The following is a 21051-nucleotide window of genomic DNA, read 5'->3' on the forward strand; positions in this document are numbered from 1 at the left end:
CAGGATGAATCCAAAATGAAAGCTTAGAGATTATTTTATTTCTGAGACTGGAGCCTGGGAAATGTTTGCTCTGAGGTAAAGATTGTTAAAAGGGGAGATGCTGACCCTCCCAAAAACCACATCTCAAGTCACAACAGGTCACTTGGTGCTAGGAATGAGATCCTGAGGCCCTCTGGGTGCTGGAAGAGTTCAGATCCAGGTCTCAGGAGGTCCCCAGCGCTGATATGTGGACACTGGAATTTGTATTGGGAATGGGAACTAACCAAAATATTTGAATTTTGAATGATGTAAACATTTTGTGTTTGCAGATAGTTTTGATTCACATTTTAGTAGTTTCTATTCTCCTCTTCCTCTGGAGTGGAAATTTCAAGTGAAATATCAACAATTCTTCTCTATTTTGTTAGAGAAAATCGTCATCTTGTTTATACCATTCTCTGACATAGTTTGAAATCAAGGGAAATTCCAAAGAGAGGAAATATGCTATTAGAAATACATAACATTGCTTGACTATTGAATTATCCTCATGGTTTTAGTTCATCATCCTTTCATCTAAAATTTGCTGCTGCATTGATGCAGATATTTCTTTGAAGAAGAAAATGAGGAAGTTTAGACTGCAAAGTTTCCATGTCTTTTTATGAGATCTGAGGCTGCATTTTTGTTTAGCTTGGTTTTGTTTCTTTTACTTTTTAAGATGTTGGGTCATTTGTGAGGACAAAGAAGAGTCTTTGACTATGGGGACTGTATCTTTATCATCATCAGGACACTAAGATTAGAGAAGAAATCAAAAAGTTCTGTGGGATTTCTGATTTCACTTACAGGTTGTGATGATGCACAGCTAAAGCTTTGCTGACGTGCAGAATTAGTTGCCATTATTCTTTCCTTAAGTCTTTACCATAGCAGTAGACTACATGAAATGTACTACTGTGGAAAGCGTGTAGTCATTGCCAGTGCTTACTGTCCTGACCCACCAAGATCCGCCACCTTACAGCAGGGATATTTCTCCTTTATGTACTTTCTTATAGCATGAGTGACAGTAGGGATCACTGTCTTGTGAAGACACAAAACAGTTCAAGTTCCTTACAAAAACAGATGAAAAACCAACCCAATCACAATATTTATTTGAAAAGACCCATAAGAACTTATGGGATGTAAATAACACTGTGAGAGCAATCCAGACACACTGGGCTCCTGACCACCTCCTTGAGCAGAGTACACGGGCCCCCGCATCCAGTCACTTGGGTTCAGCTTTTAAATTAATGATAGGGACTTTTGAAATAACAATAAGAGGAAGGAACTAAGCCCATGAAGCAAGAAGGTCTGTATACATCCCATCCTGTTCCAGCTCACAGGGCTTTCTACTCCCAAAAGGCACAGTGAGCTTCATATGTTTCACAGCAAAGGTCTCTTCTTCATTTACACAGGCAGGTAAGAGATGTCCGTACGTAGAAATGCAGTTTGGAAGTTTATAAATCAATATAAGAAACCAGAGAGGCAACTGCAGCATGAGATAATTCATATGATAACAACCAAATGTTTTTGTCATTTTGCAGTAGGGTGTGCACTTGTATCCCACTGATAAGACTCATCTCCTCTGAAAACATTCTTATTTCTGTTAAAGTACTTTGGTTCATAGGCTTATGGCTTTGTGGGTTTCTCTTGTTGTTGTTGTTGTGTTTCTCTTAGGAATTAGATTTAGACTACAGTAGGCACTGAAATTCAAAGCTGGGTATCCCCTCTGTCTTAGCAAATAGTTGCGGTTTTTTGAAATACATCTTTTTGTAGAAAAATATAGGCTAATTGAGGTGGAAGTATTCTTCTCAGATGTGCCATTTCAGAAACATTATTGTCTCATGCCGTTTTCCAGCTCTAGGTCAGATTTTTTCTTTATGTCAGAGAGGAAAAAGACTTCCTCATAGCAATTATTAAGTCTGATAGCTTGAACTTTCCCCTGAACTTCCATTAGTTTGAAGGAGCCTCTACTCTATTGTATCTGCTGAGGACTTCTCTGCTGTGATGTGGCAAACCTGAGCCACCAGTTCTGTTGAATTTATTCATTAAATAATTTGCTTTGCTGATGTGACATCAGAAACGTTGCCACTGCTGTGTCTCTGTGCTCACCTCAAATTAGGAGGACAAATAATGGGGTGATCAGAGTGAATGCAGCCTGTCTTTTCTTCATACTCTGTACTAAAACAGTGCTCAATGCTTATGAGTCTGTGCTGCTGTCAGCAGCGTGACTGGCGTGGCCGGGAGTTCTTTTGTTCCTTGTCTTTCTCCATAGGAGAAAGAAGTTTGCAGTGGGGCAGATTTGAGTGTACAAATTCTATTTTTTTAAATCAAAGCAGATATTCTTTAACACATCTGTGATAGAGGGGACAAAATCTTAGAACTAGTTTGTGTTGGTGTTGAAAAGAAGCAATATTTGGATAAGTAAGGGACAGCACTGAAGAAGATGGTGGACTTCACCATGTAAATCCACATTTTCTAGGGGAAGAAATAAGGTCTTCTAGAAGTTTCGTTTTCCACACAAAGAAGTGCATCCTTTATTGTAACACTTCTCACTTGCACTTAGTTTTACTTCACTGGGGCAGTAGTTTCTTCATGTCAGTGGATCAGATCCTGGTGGCTGCATTGCAGCTGTGTTAATTTGCAGGGCGGATTTGTTGTGGGAGGTTAAATTTCTTTCACTATTGCACTATAATCACTTGCTTTGGAATCAATTGAATTTGAATGTGGTCATACAGATAATCCTCTATAGACCCTGACAATAAATTAGTGTATCTTGAAGCTGGAAAAGTTTTATCACAGAGCTCTGTTCACAGTTCTGGTAGCAAACACTCTCTCAGAGCTCAGCTAAGGCAGAGAAAGGCAAATAAATGTTATTTTAAGACTGGATATCAATTCCTTGATACTCTTCCTTCCTAGGAAGTCTGTCAATTAGATTTAGAAGTCCAGAGCATATTGTTTGTCATTTTATAGAGGCGCCTGGCATCAGCTGAGCTTGTTCTGTCTCCTAGTTCTCTTCATTGTCATTCATTTTTTCACCGTATTTTGGACTGAAGTAACTTTTGAGGAGTATTTCCGTTTCTCTGGAAAGTCACTTATGGTCCCAGCAGAGTCTGCAGCACTGTGATTGATCAGCATATGATCTGCAGGGGTCAGATGAAACAGCACATCCATTTGAACTGCAGTAGACACCTGAACAAAACCCAGAGGTGCTGTGTTCTACTTCTGTCTCCTTTGTTGATATGCTGTAGGATCTTAAACAGCGTCTTTGTGAGCCTTTACTTGTGTGGGTATTTTTCTCTATGGTTATTTCTTGCAAATTTCTGCTTATAAAGAGTTATTTGCAAAAGGAAGCAAAGTTTGAATAACCTTAAATGTAGATAAACACAATCAGAAAAGCATCGAGGTAGAATGGTTAATAGGAGTAGAGTGATGAGCCTTTACAGCGGAGCTCTATAAAGTCCTTATCTGTATTGCATAAGAAGTCTGCATTAAATAGAGCATTTGTATTCCATCCCCCCCAAAAAAATCTGCAGAGCTGGAATTTCAGTTTTTTGTGTACTATTGGGTATGGATGTTTCACAGGACTTGGAAAGGCTCATACCCACAGTGCACATTAGTATTTGGACCAACACCTTCCCTTTCCTGAGGTCAGTTTCCTGAGCCACCATGCACAGAAGCATTTAGGCTCACCACTGAAATATCAGGCAGCTGCTAGGGCAGGAGTCTTGTGTCTGGAAACCCTTCCCCCTCACTTAAAGGCTTGACCAGAAAAGTGGTCTCCAAGACTGAGAACTGCCCAAGGTTTTTGTTGTTTGTTATATTATCCCCTGTTCTCAGGTTTTCTGAGTTTTCTTTAATGTTTTCTTTTGATACGTAGAAGTTGTGTTCATCATAATACCTTATGATATCACTGGAATATATCTTGTAGCATTTGTGGAGAAAAAGTAAGTGATTCTACTCTGGGGACCAGATACTGAATTCAGCAATGGTTTCTATACAAACTAGAAAGAGGGGAGATGGAAAGACTGGGCAAGGCAGTCAGCAAAGTATTTTGTAGGAGGAATGCAAGACATATATGGCTAAATATTTATTTTCAGTGCACTTTTTGCCCTGATGAACATGTGTTTTTCAGACTCCTTTTTCCAGAGCACTAATAACTAGGCCATCTGTTTGTCTCTCTAAATCAGAACAAACTCCATGAAAGCCCACCTTGAAAAACAATTAGAAATTATCAGCTGTTTGTTTTAGCATTTAATAACTGTAATTAGCAAACATAATGACATGTTTGATTATCGCATCCCATGTCTGTGAGCCCAGTGGGAGGCAGAAGATGGGACATATTGATTACAGCAATTGAGCTTCTTCACTCCCATCCGTTTCTTGAGGCTGTGCATGTAAAATCAGTGTGCAAATCAAGGCTGACTTGAAGCAAGATTAGCCACTGTGAGTGGGTTGCTTGCAGAAGAAGACAGTTTCTATAAGGGTTTTAGTTTAGTACTTTTAGCTTTCTACTCCTGGTCCTTCAGATGACTTGGTGTGAGATCTGGGGTAAATTTCTTCCCTCTCTCTCTTCACTATTACCCTCAATTAAAAAGGAGATAATGATACAGAAGATGCACATAAAACATTAGACCCCTGTCAAGCCAATGCAAAAAGAATTTCTTTTAAAGCTTCTTTTACGTTAGATGGTGTAAATATCCCATTTGCTCTGTCTGGTAAGGCTGAGGTTTGCAGTTTTAAAGCACCACAGAAAAGCCAATGTTTATTAGTAGTTAAAAGAGTAGCCACAGTTGCTGAACTCTACAGGTCCCTGAGTGAATTAAACACGCTGTGGTTGGCTCTGGAAGAAACCTAACATTTCTTCATGCAGGCTCTTCAAAAAGTTGTAAATAACGCAGGCATTCATAAAAATTAGGAATTGCTCATGACTAATTGGAAACAAGTGAAGGATTTTAATACGTGCGATGCACTTGTAGTAATAATTTCACCCTATTATTCAAAGCATGGAGCAGTAATTTTTATCACAAATGAGAAACATTTGTTTCTAAACCTCAGATTTCTTGAGGTTTGCCTCCTGTCTCCTTGTTTAGCCTTGCTACAGGAGAATAAGGATTCGGTTCAGGCAATTATTCATCTTTCCATCATCCAGAAAACTCCAGCTGGGTCACTATGAAACCTTCCTCCTCCAAGGAGAATGAACCCATTTTCTCCAGTTTGTCCTGGTAACTTTTGGCTCTAGAGCTGTATTTATCCTGCTCCCTTAGGGACAGTTCAGGTGAACTGGCAAAGGAGAAGTTTTATCCTGAAGCAAAAACAGTGCAGAAATACTTTGGCCTCTCTTTCCCTTTCTGCAGCTGACAATCTTTGCATTACTGTTAGCTGAAAGATAATTTTCGGACTAAACTTCCAGAATTTAGAAGTCACTTTGGTGGAAATGTGGCTGGGCAATGAGTCCCTGAGCCCAAGCCCAATTTTTGGTCAGGACCGAGATGAGGCAAATAGGCAGCATCATAGTGGTCAGGGGTGTGGGAAGATGGCAGCCCATTTTGGGTGCTTCAAACCTAGGAGAGGATTAGAACTCTGGGCTGGGTTGTCTCCTTGATTTTGTCTCTAAGCATTTTTTCACTTGTGGAAATATTTAAATTATCGGGTCTGGAGGAGGAGGGGGAGCCTGACTGAGCAGTGGGCAGCATGTTCTTCTGGGATGCAGTTCAAGTTCATGTCTCTGCTTCAGTGAATATCTGGAAACTTTTGAAAGTTTTGGTTACGTCTTGATATGATGGGAAAGTTTTCAAAACCTTGAAAAGCTTCCTGTGTTGCAAAAAATCTTTCCCACCAACTTCAGTTTCTATATTGGTTTGCCATTCCATAGGCTGGCTTGCTTTTCTGTTGGTCACATCATGCATGATATAATGGTTCTGGCATTATTATGGTGTGTGAAATAATCCAACAAAGGCAGAATTTGCTTAAAATAAGGATTTTTTAAGGCATGTACATAGGCCTGAAAATAAAAATGAGGTTACGTCCTTGTAAATCACATCCTTGTAACATTACTCCCCCATCCTCATTCTCTGTGGCAGAGGGATGTAACAGCCAGGATGAGACCGAATTTCCCTGGATCCTTCTAGCCCTCATAGTGTGCTCATTGCAGCAGAGGCACTGGGGCTCTGTCTGAGAGCAAGAGCCCCATTTGGACAGGAGTGGAAGGAGCAAGAGGACTTTGAGGAGTCACTCATAGGACCAGGACACTGACCACTGTGAGCCAAAGGCAAACATTGGGCACACACTGTTGGTGGAGTTTAGGCAGGACAGGTTTTGTACTCCGCACATACCCCTGGCATCAGGAGAACTCAAAGTATACATATATATGCTTCTGTGTGACTCGGGTCATGCAGAGAGACCCATTGTGCTCAAAGGTGAGCATGTACCTATTGTGGCATCAACAGAATAGACAGTTTCAGAGTAAAATGGATGGGGGCTGTGCTGTCAGCTGGGAACTGCATCTGCAAGTAACCTCTGCCCTGTAATCAGGTTGAAAAACTGTACCTTGAGATATGTTCATGTATCTCATCAGTTTGATGTCCACATGCAGTATGAGGCACCTCTTTGACTCCTAATCTAAATTCTCTTCAGAGATATTCTTCATTCTATGATGAGCTAGGATAGTGTTTTTCCAAGGCACGTTTTCTTTCTTTACAATCCTACTCTGTCAGCAAAGCCACCTAGGGCTCTTCCTACCAAATTGTAGTGCTTAGGAGCCCTCCAGCAGTCACAGCCCCAGCGAGTGCATGAGTCCTGTGTCCCCTGCGAGGGAACACAACATGCACAAGTCCTTGCAGAGCTTTTCTTTCTTTTTTGGCCAGATAATTTGTTTCAGAGGAAACATGTGATTTCCCTTTCTCAGAAGTGCTGTTTCTCTTAAAGTGATTTAACTTTCAGTTCAAAAGTGCAAATTGATCTGCATTTTTACAGCTTGTTTGCAGGGTCTTAGAAGTTCTGTGCCATCTTTCTGAACTGTAATTTTGCTATGACTTCTTTTCCCAGAAAACGATTCTAACACACATCTGACAGCACACATTTCCTAAAAAATCATGTGATAATACATGAAGGAATAACTAAACATTGCATGAGGAATCAGATTTCAATTTCAAGCTTATTTAACTTCATTCACAACAGAGAATAAAACAAGGTGCAATAGAACAGGTTGTATTCACCCCTATACTTGTGATGGTATATTTCAGGGTAGAGCCATTCCTTTGTGACTGTTTCAAGAGTTGCTGTACAGCATTAAGTACCAGACACTGTTTTGAAGGAGCAGGAAAGTCACAAGGGAAAGAAAAAAATAAGCATCATTCAAATTGCCAACACTCTAAATGGAAAACATAGTAGGCATGAACTTCTAATCAAAACTTCAGTTTCTAATGAATTGCCAGACAGATTAGCCTGTCTGACTGCATAAACATGACTGAGGTATGCTGCATCCAACTGGTGGGACTTTACAAACTGGCAGATGAAGCCCGTTGTATAACAGTGAGAAATACTTAACTACTTTCACTGTCTTGCTGTTGACCAGCCTCAGAATAGCCACACAGGAGCATTTTGTAGCACTGCCTCCCTGGAGATGCATTGGATTGGATTGATGGGATTAGGTGAAAGGCAGAAGAAATACTAGTAATAATTTTCCTTGTTGTTTTTTTTCTTTTTCCCTTTCCAGCAAATGCAAGCACATCTTCCTCAATTAGGCAAGCCTGAAAGCGACAAAGAGCGCACAGGCTCTTGAATGTGCCTTAATTTATGTTTATCAATTCAGTGCACATAGTTTTTTTGACGTGTGCTTCCTGCCTGATTTTCTAACAACCCTTTATTTTCCACAGGTGGCCGTGATAAACGAGGTGGTCCTGTCTTGACCTTCCCAGCCCGCAGCAATCATGACAGAATAAGACAGGAAGACCTTCGGAAACTTGTGACTTATTTGGCCAGCGTGCCAAGGTAAAGCTAGAAAGAAAACACTTCAAAGCTCAGTGTGGATGGATGGGTGGGGAACTTGTTCTTGGCAGTTGCTGATTTCCAAGTATTAACCTTTAGTACCTTCAGTTCTTGGGACAGAGTGCTCCCTTCCTACTTCTACATCTGCCCTAGTGGATTTTATCATGCAAGCAGCAGTGCAGAAGTCCCTGAAAGCAGAGGCAGTGCTCCTAAGCCTGGCCTTCAGGCTCAGAGAGCCATCTTGCAGCAGCCGTGAGGAGACACTTATTTCTGATGTGTCTGTGCAGCTCTCCTAGAGGATGGAAAAGGGAGGAGTGCTTGGAGGCTCTGACACTTTCCTGAGTTTTCTCCAAGCTTGAGAAGGAAAGTGGGTGAACCGAAGGGGCAGTTTGCAAAGAGAATTGCTTCAGATGGCTTTGCGTGCAGGCCAGCTCTGCTAGAAAGTGCCTTTCCCTACATTAGTGCCCATGGCTCTTCAGCAGGTCTCCGTCTCTTTCCCAGGGATGCTGGAATACAGCTCTATTGCCATTGCATATTTATCTTTGCATGCTTTAGGAGACAGTTCGTAGGGCTCAGTGCCCTGGTAAGTGTTTCTGAGCCAGTGTTTAATGCCAGAGATCACAAAGCAGTGCACAGTCCAAAATCCTTTCCCTGTTTTCAAGCCTATCCACTATCCTCACCCAGTAACCTTCATAGTGGGTGAGGGGTACCCCAGGGTGAGTGTGAAGCTGAGGACTCTTCATATTTGCCATGATGCACCCCCAGGAATTCCTTCTTTTTCATCCTGGGATATAGCCCATTTGGTAATACTTACGTTATGGCAAAGAGTGAAAAGTTACCCTCTGAAATGGGGGGGTCTGATTTTATCTGGGTATCAAGAGATAATTGGCTCAGAAGAGCACTCAGTTCCTTAAACGCTTGATGGGCATAGAAAATTCTGCATTTGGTACAGAAGATAAATGAGGACAGCAGGCAGCAGAGTCTTAGGGGCAAAAGAAGGCACATATACTGGCTCTGCCAGTGTCATCTCCTGCTGACAGGACTTACTAAGGCCACAGGCAATGCATTTCTTGCTGCATTGGACTTCTGCTCATCAAGGTTTTACTGATAAGCTGAATTGGTTATGTATGCAAGCCTTTGGCATGGGCATAAACGTTAGGAAGAAGGGATGAACCAGCAGGTGACCTTCTTAGGTTCCTCCTGGTCCTGTTATGTATGGTGCTGGAGCTGAACTCACTGTGGTGAGAGGAAAAAGTGATCATAACCTTCAGGGTTTTGGCACATGGGACTGTGTGACCTGGGCAGTGTGTGTGGAAACACCAAACACTCATTTTTCCCTAAATGTTTTGCTCATTGTAGCAAGGGCAACCAGCAGAGCTTTCAAACTTATTTACTATTTGGAAAAAAAAATAAATGCAAGGAGCAGCTTGAATTCATATCACTGGCTCCCAGGTCCTATCTATTCCAAGGTGACTGCCGTAATGAATAGCTGCATCCTTCATCCACCAGAACAAGCAGTTCCATTAGCTGAGACTCTGGATATGATGTCAGGAGAAACTACTCTGATGTTTGGAGTGCTGAAAGGGGGAGAGATTCTCTGATAGTTGGAAAACTAGAAATTCTCTTTCATGAAATGAAAAAAAAAAAAAAAAAAGAAGAAGGGCTGTAATTTATCTTATTGACACCAGTATAATAACCCTTTCTTTACTCCCACTGCGGTGTTTTTTGAGTGAGACAGATTGCTCTCCACATTGATACTATCTGTCACTTAACCCCGGTTTTATATCTTAATGGAGGGGCAGAGGTGGCACATTGCTGGGAGCTGGGCACAGGTATGAGATGGGTGATGAAATATGATGATAGATTAGGGTAAGTAAAACCTGGATCTTGCTAGCAACTCTCAAAGTTTCTGATTCAGCTTTCCATAATTTCTTCTTCAGAAACAGAATAATAATGTGGGTCTTCTGAAAGCAGCAATGTGTGTTTGAGGTAGAGCAGAATAGTGAGTGCTTTCATTGAGCTCGGAGTGGCGGTCAGGCGGGTGCCCGAAGTCAGTGGGGTTTCTCGCCCAGCTGAGGGCTGCTGTGTGGGGGTAAGGCTTCATGTCTGGGAACTTCTGGTCTTGATCCAGGGTTCCTGGGTATGAGGAGGGGGAGGTGAGAGGCTGGCTGGTTGGCAACTGTACACTGATTCTTGTAGGCATACCAGGAGGTCCTCTTCTCCAAACTGCTGCACTACAATTAGTTACTAAGAAACTAAGATGCTTTTCATTAGAAGTGAAGATAATTGCCATGAATGGTGGGTCCCTACTGTTCTGCTGTTTTTAGCTTGTTCCATGTTTTCACAAATGCTTTCTAGATAAGCAAAGTTGTACATCTTGTGAATCAGGATAGCTCCCATTTACATTTAAATTTAACTGGGATGCAATGTTTAGAAATTTGGAGGGCTTGGATGAATCTAGGATAACATGTTTATGATCAGGGGAGCTGATCTGGTTCAGTAAGGGGGAATTTTCTGGCCTTGCTGGGGATTTTATGTCTTAAGACCGACGTAGAACCATCTATTCCTGTAGAGTGAGTTTTGATTTATATGTGTGTAAATGAAACTAGCACCAGGCCAATCTCTGCTGTGAGCCCTTTGGAATTAAGAATTAAGTTATGCATAGAATTAAGTTATGCATAGGCTATAGGAGGATAACAAGGAGATGGAATATTATTAGCTTGAGTAATCTCCCTGTGTGGCAGAGCAATACCATGAAGGAAGTTTTCTTTGTCAGCTACAGTGAATCTTCCGGCTGAACACATCAATCTGATTCAGAGCCAAGATAAGCAGCCTTCTGAGCCCTCCACAGAGGGGGAAACCCAAGATACCTCAGAGGCCTGTATTTTTAAAGACATCCACTTTTATTTGTCCTCTGTTTAAAACCAGCTCAAACATTTCCCAGCTCTGGGGGACACCCAGGACTTGTAATGGTAGCAAAGTGTTTCCAAGGGGCAGTCCCAGGTGTTTGAACAGCTTCTCAGAGCTGCCTGAGCTGGATTAAAGGTGCTAGGATCAGAAGAAGAACATAAGTGCTGCTAAAAGTGAGTTTAATGATTGGGGATTTTTAAAATTGAAAGAGCAACGTGGGTTGGCAAAATGTGGCAATACTCAACGCTCTTGGATTTCTTTTAAGCTCTTCTGATGACCTGTGGTACTGTGTGTATTAGCTCCTCTGGCCAGGAGTAATGTGAAACTCATTTTGTTCATTGATAGGAATTAAACCCTACTTCTCTTCTTTCATTGACATGATCCTAGTACAAAAGAAGCTTTTGAGGATTGTTTTTGCTGGAAGCTGTTGTGGATCTATAAAAATATTCGTGTATTTCAAAAATAACACCAAGAACTTCATAATAATTTGGGCAACTGAATATCTGGTGCCACGTGTGAGATAATTATTCTGCTGTACAGTTGCATCCAAATACCACATTAACAAATGAACTGAAGCTAATCATGCTAATGGAGGTTTAATATTTGCTTCAGACGTAATTTGTTTTTTTTAAAAAAGGTAAGCATTTTGGAGAAAGAAGCTCATTAGGGGTATATAGTTGACTTGTATGCTAGTGGATTTAAGAGCCTTTCACCACTTGATAGCCCATTCAAATCCATTGTACATGGCATAGGTATGTGTTGCTGTTACTTATCACCATCCGCTAGTGACTTGAAAGCTTCTGTGGAAGTGACCAACAGCCTCATCCCATGCCCTTTGGAAGGGCTTCTGACCATATCACTGTTTTGTACCTGCATCTGCTTACTGACTACATATGGACCAAGCTACACAATCAGCACCAAGTTACATCTTTATCTCTTGTTGTAAGTCAGTTCTCCAAAGAGGATCTCTGATCTCCTACCAGCTATGCTAATGACCTGATGGGAATTGCATGTGACATTTTATTCCTAGATATCTGGATGTTGTAATTGATGTCAATATTCTGCAGTAAGTCTCTATATCTCTAGCCTGTAACCAAAAGCTACCAGAAAATGTGGACCTAGAAAGAGAGAGCACCAACAGCAGCAGTCAGAACCTGAGGAGCAGGAATGATGAAAAAAGGTTGGAGGTGTTGTGGTTCTTACTTAAAAAAGAGGGAGAGAGTTACATGATAATAATCCAACATGCAAAACTGAGCAAATGGGACAAAAATAAATGAGTTAAAATCACAGATAGAAGAAATGAAGCATGCAGCATTTTTCTGTAGCATCTCCAGCTTTGGAGCCCCTGCTAGAAGGGGTATGGAGAACGGCCCACTTATTGTTGCTCCTGTCTTTCAGCAGAGGGATAATAGCCTCTCAGGCTCTCTTCTGACAGTGTTTTGTCCAAACCTAAGGTAAATGTGGACTTTCCATATCAATTTCCAAGTTATTTCCTGCCTTCATTTCCCACTGCTGGTTTCTGGATAGCATAAGGACTGATCTTGCAAAGCTCTGAATCTAAAGCAAATGTCCTCTATTTCTCTGCCTTTTGTGGAAGATAGGACCACTCTCAGAGCAGCTTCAGCTCTGTTTGCTGCTGAGAATAGCTCTGCCTTCCAGCTGGTTAGCTGTACAAGTGTTTTCAGACTGGTTTTGTGATGAACAACTCAAATAGTACGATGCTGAGCTTTGTAGGTAATGTACTGTGAATTGCACAGCTCACATAGCATTTTTCTTCTGAAGATTAATAAAAGGCAGAGCAAGCTGAGTTCTGCTTATCGCTTGTACCAGAGATCATCCAATACATTCCGACTGGCCTAGCAGAAACATCTCTTATCCTTCTGATGGAAATGTCTTGTAAAATAAAGGCAAATAATAGTAACATAATGTCAATATTGAGACAAAACCAGGGAGATTCTATTGCATCATTTCAGAACATGCATTCAGAGGCTGAAAAATTAAACAATAATAAGTCGGTGCTATTTCAGGACTGGATCTTTTATTTGTTAAAAAAAAACCCAACAAACACCATATAAAATACAATTTTTGAAGGACTTAAAACCTGTTACTTTTTTCACACTAATGTCTCTGATGTTTCTGCATTTTTACACAGTAGCCAGCCCCATTCTGTATTCTATTAATTGTATTCTGATAAATAATTGAAATTTCTGATTACCACATACAGAGAAAGTAGGATTTCAACTTGCCTTTGTGTTTTTAAGCATTTTCATCATCTGCTTAATTTTTTTTACTGTAAACCTGCAATTGAAAACAGATATCAAGGAATCTCTCATTTATTGTCTCTGATTGATTTCCAAGGCAATTTTTCTTTTCTTACATCGGGGAGGGGGGTGTCCACTTCTTTCTTACTGCCAACCATGCAGGCTCCTGCTGAGATTCCAAAGGCATGTTGGGTTCTTTCTGGTTTATCTGATACCTCCAACATAAAGATTCCTTAGCAGCTTGCTGATTTGAAGATTTTGGATTGCAGAGGTTAGCCCTGCTGGCTGCATTTAACACACAAAGCAAATGCACGAGTCTGGAAGAGAAGCCCCTTTTCCCGGCGCCGTGCTGCTTTTCCAGCTCAGTGGGAGCTCAGTCATGCCTTCCTCAGCCGAGTCAGCGGATCTGGCTCCAAGGGGAACAAATCCCATGAAATAAAAGGTTGCTGTTTTACTTTGTCCTCCTCCCAAATGGCAAAGGAAGCATCTCTAGCCAGTTTGGGTCCACTGCCTTTTGGTGCTATTGGTCTGGCCCTCCCTCAAACTGTTGGTTCAGAGCAGCCAGGACAGCAGCAAGCCCTTCTCCTCTGTCCCCATTTTCTCATGGTCACTGAGCAAGAAATGGGAAGCCCACGGGCTGCAGCTCCACAACATCACCACACCTGACTTCATTCTCTCAGAAAAGACCCTTCACCATGTACCGCCCCATGAATGAGAGCCTATTTGAAGCAGTGTATTTCCTTTGAACTGTCTGAATCCAAACCAGGAGCAGACAAGGCTTTTCACTACTCTCTCTGTGGCAGCTGCTGCACTACCTGCACCCTGAGGTGCTTCCAGCCCAGAGTCTGGAGCCTCTGTGACCAATGACACCAGCAGGGTCTGAGCCTGATCCCAGCCCTGAGTTGCCTCACGTAGAACTGTGCTGCCTTGCTCTGCTTTTTGAGCTCCATCCAAGCCCTCGATCTGGGGATTAGATCAGCATTGTTTCTCTTTGCTAAATGGCTTTTGCATGTTGATCATACCGGTGTTTGCTGCCTAGAGGAGGGAGCAGAGGTGATGGAGACAAGTGAGAAAAACCCTGGTAAACTGGGATATAACTCACTGCTGAGGAAGCTGGTGGCCACCACAACCCACTATAATTTTAGGCAGAGCATCATTTTCTCCATCCTCTTCTTCAACAGTTGACAAGCAGTTTGGGGTACCTGCAGCACAATTTACTGCACTGCCCCTTCCCCACACGAGTGCTGATTTAAGGCTTTTCTGTACTCCTAAGAGGCTTCTTAGCCATCAGATCTGTGGCTTTGCAGCACACAGAGAGGTGCAGGCAAATAGACCTGGAGACTCCATGAAGAAGGCAGCGCTGTGCCAATGTGAGCAGTAATTCAGAAATGCTAAAATTAGCAGACAGAGACCTTTTGTGGGAGTGACATGCTGGCAGTGGAGCTGCACCAGTTCCCTTCTCTGTGGTTCCCTGGTGAAGCTGTCAGCAGAATATGCAGCAGTTCAGCCAATCCTAACTTTTCTTTTCGGTGATCTCTTTCCTACAGCTTTTACAGCAACTATAAAATGGTTTTGTCTCACTCCAGCATGGGTGCTTGTGTTCCTCATCAGTAACTCCAGTACGTGCTAAATCCGTTTCACTCTCAGAAATTATTATAATTTGGAAGTCTTTTGTGCCACCCTCTTAATGGATGTCTTTAGGAGCAGGAAAACCGCCGCTGTGCTTAGCAGTCTGTTTTGTAACGGGAATACTGTCAAAGATGTTTTAACATCAATGGAAAGCTCTTCTAAAGTCCCGTAGAGAATGGATGCAACTCTGTGCAAAAAATGGGAGACAGAGGAGCAGAGCCAGACTGCCTTGTCCTTATCCTCATGGGATGGATGGAGGTGTTGTGGATGCTGCTCAACGCCTGGATTCCCTAATGCACAGCTTTTGAGGAGGACTGACGATGTGCTTTCAGGAATGTATTTTTAGCCTTGTCTCCAAATGATACAATGCTTATGCAAACATGTTGTCTGTCAGTCAGCGTTTAAACCAAATCTGTCAGAGAAGAGTCTTAAGAAAACTAAATTCTTATAAGTTTAGTGAGATTTGACCACTGGATCAAGTAAAAGAGTCCTAATTAGTGTCCATTGAGAAAGAAGGGTGGACACTAATTAGGACTTCACCCCTTCTTAGAGAATGGAGGCAGAGTGGATATCTCTGGAGCCCAAAAGCTCTAGAAAAGGGAAACTTCATCATTAGAGAGTCAGTGCTCAAGCCACCACCAAAATGGCTTGGCAGTGCCATTGCTCCTGAAAGTGCATGCTCGTTTATGGTCTTAGAAAATCAGATCATACTAAAATAGAGGACTGATGTGGCATTGAGGAGGCTGATGCTCTTACAGCATGGAAAGTATGGGTTGAGCCTGGCAAAATTTGTCTCAGAGGCTGAGATGTTCAATTCTTTGCTGTTTCCAAAGGGAATCAGTATCCAAGAGTTTGGTAGGCAGTTGTAAATCTCATCAGTGGTTTCTTCTCCTTTTCCACAAGGTGCTCTTAACCAAGCCAGTCTGCTGAGTTTAATGTTTTCCTTGTGGATCCTGGCACTGCTCTGGATTCTGTAACACTGTATGCAGCAAAATATAATTGTAACTATGCGGTGTGAGGCTGCTGGGCTTCTTTGATTGAAAAATAAACAAAAAGAAAGAGAGAAATACTTTAATCCAGAATAAAACCATACATGGGAAAATATAATTCTAGAAGGTTCTCCACATGTCCCCAAAAAGGTGGAGAAGTGTAACTCAAACCTGCTTTTGGCTCAGCACATATTGTCTGGTCTGCAGTATTTACCGCAGTGTACTTTTCTACTATTAGGAAGAAAGCACTGGTTTCCTTGCCTGTGTACACAGGGATTTATTTGATGTCCAACGTTAGAGGAAAACCTCAGCCTCTGGAGAATTTTCCAATGATGTAATTTTAACAGGTTCCTTTTTGGTACTTTTCTACAAAAAGCCAAACTACCCGAACAACTTTCCCTTCTCCTGCAGCTGCCATTCATTGAAGCCTCTTGCACTTCCTTGCTCTTCCACATTGTCCCATGTCCCCAGTGCAATGCAAGCAAATGAAAATAGGATCCTACTATGGGGCCAGTGTAGTATTTGCAAGGGACATCTTCTCTGAGTGATCCTTTCTGTTAAAGTCATTGAATAAAGTGAAGTATTGGCTGTATAGAGTAAGTGCATCCCTCTGAAAGTTGTAACAGCAGCAGCAGTTCTTCGCTAGGCAAACTTAGGCTGCTTTCACATGCATTTTCTGTGCAGTACTTCATGGTGTATATGATGTGGATATGATGTAGCTCTCCTCTTTTACCCTTTTCCCCATGGGAGTACAAGAAGATAATCTCTTAGTCTTTTAATAAAAGGGTTAGTTAAGCTTCAGTTTTAATTTATTTATTTGAGCATCTGGCTGGCCAGATGCTTCTGCTATTGATGTTGTCATTGAGGATCAAATAAATATTACTTTGAAATTCAGTTTGAAAGATCTACTCATTAAAAACCCTTGACCACTAAATATCAGCTTTTCTGCCTCCCCTAGTCCTAACCAGGGTCAAGGAGCCAAGAAGGTATTAAATGTATTCATGTAAGGAATACAAATAAAATATGTGTTGGCATAGCATTAATAAGGTGATTGTTGGGACACTTAGCAGGAATTTTATGGCATTTTAAAATACACATTGAATTGAACTAATCCTGCAACAGGGCCTCTTACTTCTGTTCATTAAATTCAACCAGTCAGCAGTAATTCCTACAATGACACAGTAAAGCATGCCTGTGACTAGATGAGCAACTCTTTCCTGAGCAATATCTGTAAAGAGCAGCCCTCATCTGGGCCAACAAATACATGAGGCTGTGGTACTTTGGAACTCCAATTCAGGTGGTCCTGAAGAACAATAGTCAAAATAATTTTCAATACTTTGTTTCATATCAAGGATGAACACTGAAAGGGCTGTTGAATGGTATTAATTAAGTATTCTTGGCTAGGTTGGATGGGGCTTTGAGCAAGCAAATCTAGTTGAAAATCTATCCCAAAGCAGGGGGATTGGAACTAGATGGTCTTTAAAGGCCCTTTCCATCCCAAGCTATTCTGTGATTAAGCAGCTGCACAGATGAACATCACATCTCACTAGGAACAAAAGGCTTTGCCCTTAGAGAACTTTAGGTAGGCTTACTGTACATATTTCTTCTATTTACCCTTTGTACATCACATGAAAAAGGTATCCAGGTATCAAATGTATCTTACCTTTGATAATAGTAGATGGAGACTTTTTCTTTCCATACTTTCAAATATGAACAGTAGATTCATGTACAACATCCCCACCTATGACGATTAAATAGGTCTCTTCTATCTCAGTCTTATTTGATTCAACATTTGACAGCCCTAGAAATCAAAGTCTTCTGCAATGTCACTTTTCCCTTCTGCTGTTTTTCTACTGTGTTCCAGTCCTAAAATAAGACTAAAACTGTATTTCCTTTTCAGTAGCCTTAGCACTTCCACTTAGACCACCAACTAAAAATGGTGTGTTTTAGCAACTCTGCTTTTGTCTTTTGTGATCTTTGTAGAAGTTAATCAGATGGAATCCTCAGGTTTGATTTATGCCACCCATTTAGGTCACATTTGCACTCAGGTAGGTGCCATCCTGGAACTTCAGGGGAAAATTAGAGCCAGAGTTTCCTGAATTTTAGTTCTGGGTTCAAATTTTCTTCTCTCTTATCTTAACTGCATAACCTTGAATGTATAAGTCCCTGAAGTAGGAACTTCACAAAGTTTTGGAAACTGAATTCGCTAATATTTTCACTCCTTGAAGACAGAAATTTTTTTTTATCATTGTTATGCTACATGAGGCTAAAATACAGATCCATGTAATAGTAAACACTGATAAGACCTTTCATTTCTGGGGGGAAAGTTCTTTAAAGCTGCCATATCCATTACTGCACTGGGAGCACTGCAAAAGAAGTAGGCCATCTATCATGTCATTTGACCTTAGAAAAAGGGCTTGATAAAAGCTCCTCATTATAAATGTACAATTTAGCCATTCAGTGAGTCTGGGGGAAGAACAGTAATTCCAAAACAACATTTAAATAAAAAGCAAGTACCTGATAAGCTAATAGATGATTTTCAACATAGAAAGAATGGCTGGAAATGCTACGTTGTTAATGAACTGTTAGTCTATGTTTTAATCAAATATGCAATATGTACTTTTTCTTGAATACTTTTTAACTCCATTGTCAAGACAGAATTGACCTCTTTGAGTAGTGATTAATCACATCCAATTTTGTGGTTATGTCTCCTTATTTCTCCATTTTCCTGTTTTTACAACCTTGGTAATTTAGTTCAGAAACTGCATCTGGAGAAGCAAACATCTCTGGGATCACAGATTAGTTTAGACTTTGCTTCCCACTGGAGATTTGTGGGAAGGACCTGCAAGTCCATTCCAACATCCTATTAAAAGAGTAGCTATGTAGGGAAGTAATGAACAATCTTACCATAGGAAGAATGTCTGGCAGTTCTGCTTTGTTAATGAACTGTTAGACTAGGAACCAAATACACTGGCAGTACATGCTCTTTCCTTAGGGTTGCTTTCTTCTCAGGGCAGACCCCAATTGCTCTATCACCTCACACTTACCAGGCTTACTGGAAATCACAGTTTCTTCTTAAGTTCCAGAACAGCCTCCCCAGCCATTTTGTGGTGTCAGGTGGTGTATGGTAGGTGTCAGGAAAATAGGATCAGCTGAAAATGTTTCCAGGAGTTTTCATTTAGGAATGAATTCTATAGAAAACTTCATCTCTTTAGTTTTATGGGCTGTTAAAATTGCATCTGTGTTATATTAGTATTGGTAACACTTTTCTGATGACTTGTTGGGTACTACCAATTAAAAGAGTAAGGCACACATTTTCATTAGGTAAAATCAACTCAGTACCTTTGAGAAAGAAGCCACTTGGGGATCTACCTGCTCAAACTTTGACACCATGCTTGGAAATACTTCTCTTAGTGAATGAAATGCTAATTTTTCTCTTTTTAGAATACATACTTTCTACATTCCCCTGGCACTGGCAGATTAAAGTAGACATGCTTCACTAAGGAATAGAAATTGGAGCAATATAAATCAAATAAATGCATCAGATGCAGTACCAGTGCAAACTTATCATCTCTATTCTTGTACATATATAATTGGTGTTAAGCCAGTGTTTCTAGAAGATGAAGTGCATGCTGACAGTATAGTGCTCACTATGTCCACTAAAGGTGTAATTGACTTAAAATTGTTTTTACAAATGGAAGCAAATTTTTGCCTTTTTATTTTTTTTTAATGGGAGGACATACATGCACAAAAGATCTTGAGCTATGTTCCTGCTGCCATGAAAAAATGCCAAAAATCAGATGTGTAATTAGAGATGCTGTTAAATGTTTAATTCTTGCACCTGTGAACATTTTTTGGCACAATAGTCCTTGCTTTTTTTTTCTCCTTTTTCTCATCTTCCTGGCCAGGAATTAAGATCCATTTCAAAGGAAATTGTCAAAGATATTCCGTGGTGTTTTTTGTTCTTTGTTTATGTCCAACATAAAAAAGCAGTTCCTTCTGCTTTTGTTGTTGTGTGAAATATTTTAAAGCATCATATTAAAAACTGGTTCATTTAACATCTAATTAACCATGGCAAAACTCTTTAAGATCTTTCAGGGCAAAAGATGGTGTAACCGGTTATGGCAGTACTGCCATAAAGTAGGTTTGTTCTTCCAGTCTGAAAATTAATGTATAGGGAATTTATGTTTAATATCAGATAGATGCAAATGTTGGTCAAGTTCTAATAAAGCTGATGATAAAATGTATGAGGTAGAAGGAAGAGCAAAGTATGAAATAACAGAATGCTTTTGGTGTATTTGAAGTAATTGGATTTAAATTAATATATCTGGTCATTTTATCAGTGATCTGATTTAACTTGTCAAGCTGTTAGTTCTTCCTAACTTGTAGATGCCTTCTGTTAAAGCAGTAGGGTGTCATCTGTGGATTCTTCCAGGCTACAGATGACTTCAGCAGTGTCTGAATGTACTGGAGATACACATCTGTTCTGAAAACATCCTCAGTCAAGAAATTTATCTCAAAACAGAAGACTGCATCAGAATACTACTCTGTCTATGGAGCTGTTCACTTTTCCATAACTCTCTCACTTCAAAGAACATCTTATTGCAGAACGAATACATTTATACATTATGTAAATCATCAGGGACTTAAGAAGGAAATCATTAAGGTGGAAATGTGCATTCACCATATCTGCTGTTACTCACAAATGAAAGGCGGATGTCAACGTCTTAATTCACTACAATAACCTTGGAAAGAGATGCAAGAGGTCAACCGAAGCAGGAAAAGGCCTGCCTGGCCTGCAGGCTGCTACTTCACACGTCCTTTCCTAGCTCTTGTTTAAGGATTGCAATCCTCCTCCAGCAAATCAGTCAAGTGTACACGTATCTCTATCTGTATCCAACAAGTGTAAGCATGTGCTTCATGCACAATCGTAATTGCTTAATCAAGCTCCTTATATTGCGAAGAACAACTATATAAACAGGAACCAGATGGAAGATATTTTTATCAGAAAGTCCATAAGATTATAAGAGTGCGTTCATTGCGCATTGCTGTCCTTTAAAAACACAGCACCAGGATATGGCTGTATCCATGCAGTATCTTCACAGTATGGCAGCACAGGCAGCACCCACTGTCAGAAACTCTGTGTCAATCTCACCTCTTTATCTTCTGACATCAGTAACCAATGTGAACTTGCTTGACTGACAAAAATGCATCGTCAGTGATTTTAAGATAGATAACATCAAGGAGCACTGTAACAGTAAGTTAAG

At 40.8% G+C, this 21051-nt stretch overlaps 1 protein-coding gene across 24 annotated transcripts in view; it reads left to right on the plus strand.

Moving 5' to 3' along the window:
• KALRN (kalirin RhoGEF kinase) overlaps positions 1–21051 on the plus strand; it is a 434749-nt gene that overhangs the window by 148232 nt on the left and 265466 nt on the right. For all 24 annotated transcript variants that reach the window (XR_014947909.1, XR_014947910.1, XM_085552327.1 and 21 more), the window contains one exon: positions 7884–7998. Coding sequence is in view for 22 of the 24 variants with exons in the window: in XM_085552327.1 (XP_085408453.1) it covers positions 7884–7998 (115 nt within the window). In the remaining 2 variants the exon portion in view is untranslated. The remainder of the gene's footprint in view (positions 1–7883; positions 7999–21051) is intronic.

Source organism: Coturnix japonica, chromosome 7 (genome assembly GCF_054131305.1).
Source record: "Coturnix japonica strain WE chromosome 7, WE-NBRP24, whole genome shotgun sequence".
NCBI lineage: Eukaryota > Metazoa > Chordata > Aves > Galliformes > Phasianidae > Coturnix > Coturnix japonica.